Source organism: Zonotrichia albicollis, chromosome 2, assembly GCF_047830755.1.
Source record: "Zonotrichia albicollis isolate bZonAlb1 chromosome 2, bZonAlb1.hap1, whole genome shotgun sequence".
Taxonomy (NCBI): Eukaryota; Metazoa; Chordata; class Aves; order Passeriformes; family Passerellidae; genus Zonotrichia; species Zonotrichia albicollis.
The window spans coordinates 16,677,950-16,690,652 of NC_133820.1; the positions used below are offsets into that span (position 1 = coordinate 16,677,950).

Consider the following 12,703-nt stretch of genomic DNA (forward strand, 5'->3'; position numbering starts at 1 on the left):
TTCTGAGTATTTTTAATGGACTGTACAGATTTCCACAGCTGGTTTTGTGAAGGACATGATATTCCACATGAACACGACACCATCTGGCAGATGAACACATCTTCTGTCCCCCTGATGGGCCCATAAGGCTCTCACTGATAACTTCTCTAGAAGATGTAGCTCTTGGATAGTTAAAACGGAAAAGTTCTCCATGAAAAAGCAGGATGCACTCCAAATTTTGCTCCCAGGCCTCTGGAATGATTTTCACAGACACCAGTAGGATCATATTGCAATGGCAAGAGCTTCCAATAGCACAATGTTGACTGACACATTTTACTTTTACTTTGCAGCATACAAAATTAACTTTTGCACTTCTTCCTACAAAGATATTCCACAAGTAGGAAGTAATGGATTAGAAGTTAGGCAAAATCCCAACCATATGAACCAAAGTTAAAGGATAAAAACAGAGAAGACAAAGTCTCAGCTAAAACCTCTCATACCCAGCAAGAATTTTTCTATACTCCCTTTCCCATACCCAGGCACACTAAGTTAGTTACATTAACTAGCAGACTTTTTAAAAAAAGTTTTTTAAAAAAATCCCCAAAATAACCCAAATGAAAAGTAATAAAAATAAAGTTGCATCCACTTTAATCAGCATGTTTCCACCTGAAAAAAAAAGCCTGAACACAGTAGGCAAAAAGAACATCCTGTTTCAAGGAAAAGACCATCTCCAATGTTCATACAACATGCATCAGAGATTCACAGGACTGAGCCACTGACACTGTATTCTGCTAGAAAGTTTAGCAATGTTGTAAATGCATTACTTGCTGCAAACAGGATATTGCCATATCAGCCTGCCTGAAAACCTGAATCAAATTTTAAACCAGTCCTTTTGCATAATTAATTTTTCATATAAAAACAGTCCACAGCTGGATCATTTCCTTTCCTCAAGGCAAAGATCACAAGCTCACAGCAGTCATAGTGATGACTCTTCAGTCTTCATCTTTTTTTTGGCCTGTTCACTGGAACCATGCTGCACATCCTGCTTTTTCTTCTGCTGCTGCTGTAACTTTTTCTCCTTCCTCTGCAGGTACTCATCCATGTTATCAAAGGAGGCCTTGTACAGGTGGCTGTAGCAGCTCCCTGCCCCAACAAAACCTGGAGGTGGGCAAAGCAAGGTGTTTAATTAACACAGCTGTTAATTCCCTCAGAGGTCTCATTGATGACTTCCTGGATTGTAATTTTAGATAGTGGCATTCCAGTTCATTTACTGTGGTCCTATCCACTGTGTCAGCCTTCCAATACCTCAAGGGGCCCCAGGAGAGCTGGAGAAGGATTTTCACAAAGGCATGTAGTGACAGGACAAGGAGGAATGGCCTTAAACTGAAGGTGGGCAGATTTAGATTAAATATTGGGAAGAAATTCTTGACTGTGAGGGTGGTGAGGCCCTGGCACAGGGTGCCCAAAGCAGCTGTGGCTGTCCCTGTATCCCTGGAAGTGTCCAAGGCCAGGCTGGACAGGGCTTGGAGCAATCTGGGATAGTGGAAGTTATCCCTGCCCATGACAGGGGGATGGAATGAGATCATCTTTAATTTCCCTTCCAACCCAAGCCATTCTGTGATTAAATATCAACATTTACACTGTGTAAGCCTGGTTTGTGTGGGCAAGCACCTGTTCAGCATTCACCAGCCAGGTACAGCCTCCACTTTTAGGCTAAAAAAATCATACAGAGTCATGCAGCTCACAGTGAAGCAAAGAGAGGCCACAGCCCTCCTCACACACTGGACACTTGCAAATTTCAGGGTCTCTGTTTTCCAACTGCTGATGTTGCTCCCTGAGACCCAAGCACTACAAAGGGAGTTGCCACCTAACTGTGCTTATCTAGCTTTTCACCTGGAGTATTAACTTCAAAGAAGGACAAAGGAGCAGATTTCAAATAGTCATTTTCTATACAGCACATAGATTCCCAAGCATGTGTTCCAATGTTCCACCTTCTGTGAATTCAGGGTAATATTCCTCACAGCATCCCCAAGACTGCAGGTTTAGATGAGTTTAGCAGGGAACTAACTGCTATCCAAAAATCCCCCCTCAGGTTGTTTCTGTAGAGAATACAGAATGAGACCAGCTGGCTGGGTCCATATTTCTAAAAAATTGTTGGAATGGCACTTGACAAAGCCAGTTATCTCCAGTTCTCATCTTCTCCCAATTACCAAAATTCACAATCTTTAAAGGACAAATGAAGAGAAATCCAGTACCTGCTAAGGTCTGGTCCTGAGGCTAAGTGTGCTACTCCACAGAAACCCACATGTAGCATCCCCCTGTTTCTTGGCAGAAAAACAAATCAAGTTTCCTTCTGTGGTCCTCAGCAAAGCTCAAGCTTTCACGGTCAGGGGTGTTGCACTCAGAGGTTTTACTGGCCTTTGGCCCTGGGAGAAATTGCTGCCAGTTTGGACAGCCATGCTGCTCTCCACTTGATCAATCTGCACTAAATCCTCTCCTGGGATCAGTTACAGCACAATGCCAAACTGGTTCATGTGTACAAGGGGGAATGGCTTCAAACTCAGAGTGGGTTTAGATTCAACATTAGGAAGAAATTCTCCCCTGTGAGGGTGGTGAGGCACTTTGAACAGGCTGCCCAGAGAAGCTGTGGATGCCCCATCCCTGGAAGGGTTGAAGGCCAGGCTGCATGAGGCTCTGACCAGCCTGGAGTAGTGGAAGGTGTCCCTGCCCCCAGCAGGGGCTGTCTTAAGGGTTGCTTTCAACCCAAACCATCCTGGGATTCTGTAATATTTTCAGATTGACCATTACATCCTAAATCCTACAGAATAAAATATGCCCCAGCTCTTGTACATCCTCAGACAGGTGAGAAAAGCTTATAAAAGGACAATGTGCAAGGATTAGGACTGAATACAATGTAATGATCACTTGTTTCAGAAGACGTAACTCCCTTTAAAGCACTAATTATGCATTGGAATAAGTGCTCATCAAGTGAGCCTCCCCTTACTAATTAACACTAATGAACCCTGTCATGTGAGCTGTGCTCCTTTCCCAGCTGCAGAGGAGCTGGTGACTGAGTTTCCACGTGCTAATTATGCCCAGAACCTCTCCCCCTGCCTGCTCTCTCTCCTCCTCTGTGCTCATTTCCACTCAGCCCTCATCCTCCTAATTGTCTGCCTGCCTGTAACTATCAAGCCTGCACCATCTCCATGCAAACATCTCCCTTCCAAAGGAACACCTGACTTACACAGACTGCACCACCTTAATCACAATTTAATAACCAACTTAATGACAGCTACATGCTAAACCATCCAGTACCAGATATTAAGGAGACTTTACACCAGACTGAACATTTCTGCAGCTCTTCCATCTTTACATATGGCCCCCATGAACAGACCATAAGACTGGTGGGATCTGTACCATGTTTTTAAGGAAGATTCCAGTCTCCCAGCAAAGTGCAGGATAGAAATTTCTGTGACTGAAGTTTCAATACATAATTGAGATTTTAGCACATGCCACAGCCCTTCTCTACCCTGCAACCACAACCACTGCTATAGTTTCAGGTGGGTGTTTTTTATAACACAAAAACCAAAAAAATCCTGGAAACACAGGGTGAGTCTGAATGAGGAAATTATTTTTCTGACAGAGACTTGGGGGTGGGGCAGGAAGCAAGAACAGAATGAGCCAGCCAGACACTAAGCAATGTCATCTGCTGTCCCATCCAGGGTCACACCTTCCAGTCACATCAGACTCCACATCCTGCCCTGCCAAGGTGAGCCCACCTTTACAGCAGAGCTGTTCCATCCTGTCTCCACTGTACCTGTGATAAAGCCTCACACCCAGGCAGGAGACAAGACAACACACACCAATTTTTGATACCACAGCAGTAAGACAGACTCCAGCAGCTCTGCCAGAGGCTGTTTGATGCATCCCTGTGATAAGGTGTCTGTGGAAAAGTTATAAGGCTGCAATTCAGCTCTAAATACCTCCATGGTTCTGTGATAACACAGCCCTCAACACACCTCATTATCTGCACTGACTTCCACACCAGACAGTGATGAAACTGAGAAAAGACTGAGTGGCTTCAAGAGCCAGCTGAACTGACCTGAACTCCAATCTTGTTCTAAATCTTATGTTCAGCTGTAAAAACTGCATTCCCTAAACCTTTAGGCCAAATTTCTCACCTTCAAATACTGTCCAGTTGTCTTGAATGTATTTTGACATCTTCTGCAATCCCTTGTCATCAGTTACAGCCTGTGAAAAGAAGGAAGGCTGCATGTTATTTTGAGATTAATAGACAATTTCATGTTCCACTGCATGCTGAAAATGCACCAGCTCTCAGAAATGTGCAGTGAAACAGAGCAGGTATAAAACCTCCATGATCTCTTCCAGGCTCCTTTTTCTAGGACTGTTATTGAAACCTGGCCTGAGAACTCAAGTTCTGCTAGGAAAGCTTTGCAATTTGAACAAAGAAATTGATTCCCACTTGCTAATCTGTGAGGAAAAGAAATATCCCAGGGAACACATTAGGGTCAAAGAACACACTCAGAAGTTTCATTAAAACCTCTTTACAACCAGACCATAATTAGCTGGGGACTTACAAGGATAACAAATGAGTTTCCAGTTTTTAATAGGCAATAAAAGAGAACTTGATAGCACATACCCCAGATTTGATTCCCTGTTCTCACTGAAAATAAAATTCCCTTACTGCTCCCAGGGTGCCTTGTCCTGGAAAAGATCCCTCAGAGGCAGGCACAAGGAAAGCTGTGTGGGAATTCCTGAGCAAATCCAAAGGGATTTTGTAGGTTCTGGGTTTGTTTTTGTTTTTTTAATCATCAAGTGTAGCCCACAGAAAGCTCAGGCAATGGTTTAAAGCGGTGAGTGCTGACAAGCACTCTGATGCTGCTGGGGCAGATGGCAGCTTTAGCTCAGAACAGACACACTGGGGTTCACAACAAGCTCCTGACACCTCTGCATCACACACAGGTGGGAAGAAGAATGAGATGTGTACCTATGGCTTTTACTCCATCTCAAGACAGAGAGAAAGGTGCCTTTTTAGCTTTCATGGAACAGCAAACTCCACTTCTGTTGTGGCCTCAAGACATCACCAAACACAGGATTTCCAGCATTAAAAAAGTACCTTCCACTGTCCATCACATGCTCTGTACATAAGAAGAGGAGCTTCCTTGTCTTCCTGCAAAATCCACAGGTCTCCCATTTCCTGAAATGCAATGTCCCAGCCTTTGTGCTTCAGGGAGATTTGCTGTTTGTAAAGCAGCTGTTGGGCAGTGGCATCAAGCTGAAAGATGTAGACTGTGGGAATACTTTGGAGAGGAAAAACTTAATTACCATTATTACCAAATCCACCTACAGCCATCACTTGTACAGCAAACTACAGACACCCACTCCAATTCCAAACAGAGCCAAAGCCAAGTGGTTAGAATGAGCACTTCAGATGCTGTTTGCTTACATGGTCTGAGTCAGAAGCTGTAAATACCCGAAGTACCAAACAGCTTTTCAAGTGTTATGTGAAAGAAAAAGCAGCCAGTGCTGCCTCCTCTTTAAAAGAAAGGGTAGTAAAGGGAATTTCAGAAGGATTACTAAGGACTTTTATGAGGAGTGTTGCACTGTGACACACTGGCCTACAGGGCTGCAATGAAGGTAAATATACCAGCCAAAATAAAACATCAGCTCTTGTACATCCCATCCTTGTGTTTCCTCCACTGAGGGAAAGGCATCACAAACTGAATCATTTGTTTGAATCATGTTTGAATCACAAAAATTAACTGAGCCAGGTAACCCTTGCACTCCCCTCTGCACTCAGAGCAAGTCCAGGACCCAGAGGCTCCCTGGGAGGCCACAGGCATTCCTGGACATCTGGAGATCCACAGTACCAAGAACTCCAGGCTCAGGGCAAGCTGCTCATGCCTTTGCAGTAGCTGTGATGACTTTAGGCATTATTCCATGTGCTCTTACCTGTCACACAGAATGGCAACATAACCACCTTGACAGCAGTAGGTTATCCTTGACACGGTGTATTTCTATTAGGAATAGAAAAAAAACCATCTTTGTAAGTTAAGGCCATTTATGGGCAGAAAATTCACATTCCATTGCATTATGAGCCTTTAAAATTTAGCAGATGTCTTAATTTACAGCAAGTTAAGCAACTTAATTACCTTCTAACTGCAGTCAAAGCTATTTTTGTACCAGTGTTTGCTGTTTTTATAGTTTTCCACACTTCTCCCTTCCACACTGTCCCAAAATCAAATGTAAAGGTGTGAGTGAACTACTCTTAGCAGACAAAGCAGCAGATGAAGGAAAACACAGCACCTCCAAACATTCTCTCCTGCAATGCTAATGGCAAAAACATTGACATTAAGCCTGCTCAGGCAGAGTATCACTCCAGCAGCTCAGACATTACAAACACAAGCTATTAGCTGCTGTTGTGTTGGTTAAAAAACGAAGATAGTGATGCATGGCTAATATCCCCAATATCCCTGCTGTGCTGCCTGTTCCAACCTGAGTCTGGGTGAAGCCATCCTGCTCCACAGAAAATGTGTTCTGAACAACAAGGAAGGCCTGCCTGAGGCATTTTCCTCATTGAAACAAAAAAACAAAAAAAAACAAACAACAAAACCAACACAAAAACAAACAAAAAAACCCACATCACGCTCCTGTTTTATCTGGGAGAAGCAGCACCTTTGCTGCACAAACCATTCTACTTTAAATATAAAACAACTCATTTGAGGCTCCTGGAGTGGGAAGAACTTGGGAGGCGTAGAAAAACTGCAAAATGATGTCCTGGGGTGCTTTTTCCAAAGTATCTGTTATATAATGTGAACAGCAAAACTGCAGCAGCAAAAGGCTGGCTCTCAAGTGTATTTTATAAGCAGTGACAACACCAACACTGCTGATGACTAAAACCTTCCAAGTAGAGAAGCAGAGATTTATTTCCTTTAGGGCAGGGAAAATACATCTTTTTGACACTCTGCTGGCAGAATTCTGATGTATCCTCAAATATTCATTTTTTTTAACTTCCACCTTCTTCCCTAACACAACACTGGTGACTGGACAGAAGCTCTGGTTCACTAAGTTAGGGTAAATTTGGGAGTTAGCACAGGATTTTACCCTTGCAGCTACCAGCTGATGTATAGATATTGTCAGGGTGCTTGTTTCACAGTTTTGCAAACCCTGTAGGAAAGCAAAACAAGCTGTACAGCTTCCAAAAACTCAAGTCAGCAAGTTTAACACCAGAAGCTAACCATTTTGTCAACAGCACATGATGCAACCACTAAAAGATAAACCAACTGTGGGAAAGAGAATTAATTCATGGTATAACAGAGCTGAAAACAATTTTTGTTTTCTCCAGCACATGAGAAAAATTGTGTGACACAATTTCATAGGGGGAAGCAAGAACAGCATGCACACACTTCTCACTCATCTCAACCACCTGTCTGGACAGAAGAGGAGCATTTAATAAAAAATATTATCAAAAGGATTGATGTGGTTCAGAGCTCCTGGGAACAGATGGGACTGATCTCCTGCTACTGTGCAGGAATATGAAGTTATTAATTCATATTTAGCACCAGGACACTTGTTTCACACAGACATAGAACAAGAACCAGGTAGGATGAGTGGGCTGAACCAGAAAGGTTCTGCGTAGCTGATGTGGCTAAATGCTGTTTCTGCAGGATGGAGCCACTTAGAGCACAGCTTTGGAGTAGAACTGACAGTTCCCATTTACTGTAAGCCATGAGTGGCTTCTTCAGACACTTAAAGGAACAAGCCAAAATAGATATATATGTATATATGTATATAAAAGCTGAAACCTGTGCTATTTATTTCTAATAACAAAGCTCTGCCTCTCTGCCTGTTGCCTGACAAACATGCAGGGAAGTGCCCACCTACACAGCCAAGAGCTTTGTGAGAGAGACAAAGGGCTCTGTGAACTTGAATTAGGCAGCAGCTCTCTCCCAGCCCCACTGGAGGAGGGAGGAGGAGGCTGTTTTGATTTAAACCAGGTTTTATTCACAGCTGGAAACAGACAAGAAAATGCATCTTCTTTCCAAGTTCTTTCCATGTGTGGGTAAGTTAAAAAATCAGCAAAATGAATGCAAGACCCACAGCAGTATCATGGTCAAGGACAGGGCTATGAAATCAGTTAAGGAAGGGCTACAAGAACATTCTGTGACAAACAGATGTTCACTTGATACTCTCTGAACTCAAGAAAGCATTTATATGGCACTGTTATCAGCCTGCCAACACCTTAAAATTAACTTTTGATGTCATCTGTGAGAAGAGTGACCCTATAAAAAATTAATGTACTGGTGCATTGGGGTAGAATTGTGCAATTCATGTTCTGGACTTTAAACAAGCTTCTGCTGTCAAGAGGATCAGATGAGGTGAAAGCTCTGAAGCAGGAAAATATTTATATAGCACTATGGAATTAAGAGAATTACTCCCATTCTAGTGGGAAAATGAAGTGAGGATCTGCAAGCCATCAGCTGAAACCAATGCTCCACTGCTCAAAACACTCCCACATTCCCCAAACAGACACATATTCATCATCTGCCAAGCAAAACAAGCCCACAGTTTTGTGCTCACATGTCCCACCATTACTGATGATTCCATCCCCATTGAGCTTCAAGCTGTGTTTAAGGCTCCACTGCATTCACACTGGCTATCAATGGTAAAAATAAAATATAACAATACAAAAAAGAAAAAAAAAGAAAAAGCACTTCTATCCCCATCTGATCCCTGGCTGCAGAGTCCTTTGCACACACTGTGTTGTTACAAGCTGGCTCAAGAGATTGTGTCCTTAAATTCAGACCATGAATGTCCCTCTGGGTTGAGGAGATGCCCTGTGACACACCTGGATGCACAGATGACTAAACACTGCCACCAGATGCCACTTCTGGCACTTCCAGCACTGTGATGCTAGCAGAACAGGAGTTTTTTCACTGCAGAACACCTGTGAGAGTGAGCAGAGTCCAGGATTTCACAGAGACAAGTCACAGGCCACCATGTGCCTTCCAACAGCACCACCACACGTGGCAGTGGATGGAAAAAACTGCAAAGCACTGCAGGAATAAGGTTTATTACTTAATGACTGTGTTCTAATTATTAACCCACAGTTTATGGGCTTTCCCTTTCTGTCTCTGCTTACTCACACCGGGGTAAAGAAGCTCAATGGAAACTCCTCAAGCAAAGGGCACCTCCAATTCCTCCTGAGGCTGTATCAACATGTGGAATATCTTATGGAAGGGATTTTATGGAAGGGAGACAAGGCAAATATTACTAAACTACATTTAAAAACATTCAAAGAGAGTTGGAGAGGTTTTCTTAGATCAGTTCCTACCTGCAGCAACAAGTTTTTCGACATTTGTTATTTTATTCAATGCTACATTCAAGGTTTCTTATACAGTTCAATATTTTTTTTTATTATCTTGTTTGGAATCAGTGGAATTAGGGTTCAGTGTGAGCTCAAGCACTGTAAATTAACTCACAAGTCATCTTAATAATGCTAAGCTAGTCTAAGGAACAAAATAGCATTTTTAATATTAGTCACAGAATTTCCCACTTCAGTTAGTTGCTTACTTGTCCTCAGTGATCCTATAAATCTAGAAGGCAAACTGTTTTAAAATAAACCCATTATTCCCTCTAAAACAAATGCTGCACTCAGAGTATCAGTGGATACCAGCTAGATGGGCTTGTCACCCAATCTTGTACATTTTTCACTTGCCTAAAACCCCAAGAACAGCTTTTTCAAAGATTTCAAGCACTGGCATCAAGCTGAAAAGAGGCAGAGACCTTGTGAATGTGTGTGAGAGGTGTGTGCCTCAGGTGTGTTTTCCAGAAGACTCCAGGGTGCAAGGAGCAGGTTGGATTGTCCATATGGACATCACCCAAATCTCTGCTAGCAGGAACCCAGGAGCCCAACCCTTGGCCAAAGCCAGGATTCCCAGTATGTAAATGGAACAGCTGTGATCCAAGGGGCTCCCAGCTGCTGGGAGGTGAAGCCCAACACATTTCCACCAGCAAAATCACAGCACAAAGCAGGGAAGGCAGAACTGAAATCCAGTTTCTGCCTGGATATGGATTCCACAGTAGATTTCCCTTCCCTGAAAACTGGGAGGCAGCTGTGGTGTACAGGGAAAGAAGTGTTTTTAGAGATTCACATGAAAAATCACACACAGCAGGATGGGTGGTGAGGAGAACTCAAATAACCCAGCAGATGAGTGGGTGGTTTAATTCCCTGCATGCAGCAGGGACAAGGACAGTGCTATTGCACTGCTAATTGGTCTTAAGGCACATGAAATGACAAGAAAAAAAAAAACAAAACTAGATTTCAAGCACTATCAAAACAACTCCTCACATCAGGTGAGCATCTCAAATCAAAGCAGCACCCCAGAACTGTGTGTGTGAAACTGCTGATGTAGAGGCTGGAAGCTCAGGAGACCTCCAATTTTTGTAGGACTCACACATTTAAATTCTGGACACTGTCCAGCTGTGAGAGAACCTAAAATAACAAGCCCAGAGTTTTGACTCCAGAGGGCACTACTGCAGGTCACTGGTTAAAAATATTACAAAGCTTCTTTTTGCTCAGGAAAACTGCAACTTTAAATGCTTGAAATTCTAAGCATTTAAAAAAATAATGGGTGAATGTTTAGGTCTTCCCAGTGTCACAGGGTGTTTTCTGCCTAGGAGACTATAACACCTGTGGTTTTGGTGGAAAAAAAATTTCAAGTGAAGCCTTTGTCCACTGTGCAGAACTTGAATTTGGGAAGAATTACAAGCAGCTTCTTTTGATCACTGCTTGGCAGAGTTTAGAAATTCACACAAAACACAGGAATGGATTTCAGGGACTGTCTTCTCAAAATCCCAGGCTGTTGTAACAGCTTTTCTAAGTTCTAAACCCAGTGACAGAAGGGAAAATGCAACCAAGACATTTGGCAGTGCCAAGGATCAGGAGCACAGCAAAAGCTCTGGCACTTATGGACATACCTGGTCTGGTTTGGTTGCCTGGGGCCCACAGATGGCACTCAGCTGGCAGCAGTGCACTTCTTCTCCACTTTTATACTGCCAAAGTCTCAGAGTGGAGTCCTGGACAGATGGAAGTGGACACAAGTCTGTAACTATCAGCACTCAGGCAAAGAGAGGCCACTCCTGGCCTTCAGCTAAACCCTCCTTCCCTGAAGAGCTCCCCACAGAAGCTGCTAAATAGTCACTTAGTTAAGACCTCAAATTGCAGACAAAGCATTTTAATTAACATAATTTCCCCCTGCATTCTAAATTATTCAATCATGCTAATTTTAATTCTCCTTTTGAAGTGGAAATTGGGGAGCTGGAGGAGGGCATTTCAAGCCTGTTTTCAGCAGCACAGTCATGCATGTGCTCAGCATTTTAATGGCAATTCTTTCAGGCTGCCCTTCTCTGCCCCATGCTCTTGTTATCAAGCAAATTGTCATTTGATTTAGCAACCTCCTGAAGAGAGACTAAACACCTCTCTGGAAGAACAAAGCCAAGAGCATTTGCTAGGAGTGAAATACAGCCATGTGCAGCACTGGAGCTGCTTCAATAATTAAGAAGGACAAGAGCCTTAGGGAAGCAAGAACAGCAGCTGAAACCTAATGGAAGGAGTTATTGTGATCTTCACATGAAATATTATTTGTTTCCTGTGTAGTTTTGGTAGTCTGGGGAACAAATATTGTTTCCCTTCTTTTAGGCCAGCTCCATCTCTGTACATGTGTGGCATGGCAGGATGCCATCAGTTCAGGAAAAGGGCAGGGGATGGAAGGGAGGGAACATTCATTTCTACAGCTCTCACCCAAGAAGGCAATGCCTGTGCTCCAGAGCAAGAGTTAATGGTAATTTCACCATCCCAAAGATGCCTTTACTATAAGCACAGTAAAAAGTTCTTAGTGATCCAGCAACAGAATGGCTGAACACTGAGCAGAACCAAGAAAAAGGAGGAGGAGGGAGGCTGTGCTGCAAACCATAACAGATTATTCCAAGTATCCCAAGGAATTTGGCCTAAACACAAGTATAAATAATAATTTAAAAACCCAAACATACAAAAACCCAGTATTTTTTGGAAGAAATTGCAATACATACCCCAGAAGCTGACAAGAGCAGGTCAGGACAGTTGGGTATTACAAGTATTTTGCTTACAAACCTAAAGGAAAAGCAGTCAAAAGTTGAACTCTTGCTTGACACCCTAGTCTTTAAACACACACAGTAAGAGAAAACAGCAGTTTGAAAGAGAAGCTTACAATAAACAAACAGATTTTCCACAGCAAGATAATTAGGAGGAAGAAGAAAATGTCAGCAGTACTTAGCAAACATGCACTACACAAACTACTGACTTTCTACTTAATAAAGAATTTCATTTCCCCATTTGCACTCAGGGAATTCCACTGACATCCTCCCAGCTGAGAACATTGTCATTTAGATCAAAAAGTGCCAATGGAGACAGATTTACTCAGGTAGCAAATTCCCCTTTCTCGGTTCATGATGCACATTAAAAATATGAATCAACAGATCCTTTAAAACACAGCAGTGATGGCTCAGCCTCCAGAGTGCCACATCTCCCCAGACAGAGTTGGGAGATGATTTAAAAGGAATCTTTAGAGAATTTTCATGTGGCAGTTTACCAGTGCCTACACTCAGCCAGAAGTTCTGTTTTCCAGAAGTTGGTGATCCAGTTTTGTCTTTGGTGAGCAGTGGT

At 42.8% G+C, this 12,703-nt stretch overlaps 1 protein-coding gene across 1 annotated transcript in view; it reads right to left on the bottom strand.

Moving 5' to 3' along the window:
• WDR4 (WDR4 tRNA N7-guanosine methyltransferase non-catalytic subunit) overlaps positions 1-12,703 on the bottom strand; it is a 22,046-nt gene continuing 9,343 nt past the window's right edge. The window contains exons 6-11 of the mRNA XM_074534380.1: positions 12,091-12,151; positions 10,981-11,079; positions 5,953-6,017; positions 5,117-5,300; positions 4,161-4,230; positions 1-1,137 (exon numbers count right to left, since the gene is read on the bottom strand). Coding sequence (XP_074390481.1) covers positions 956-1,137; positions 4,161-4,230; positions 5,117-5,300; positions 5,953-6,017; positions 10,981-11,079; positions 12,091-12,151 — 661 coding nt within the window. The 3' untranslated portion in view covers positions 1-955. The remainder of the gene's footprint in view (positions 1,138-4,160; positions 4,231-5,116; positions 5,301-5,952; positions 6,018-10,980; positions 11,080-12,090; positions 12,152-12,703) is intronic.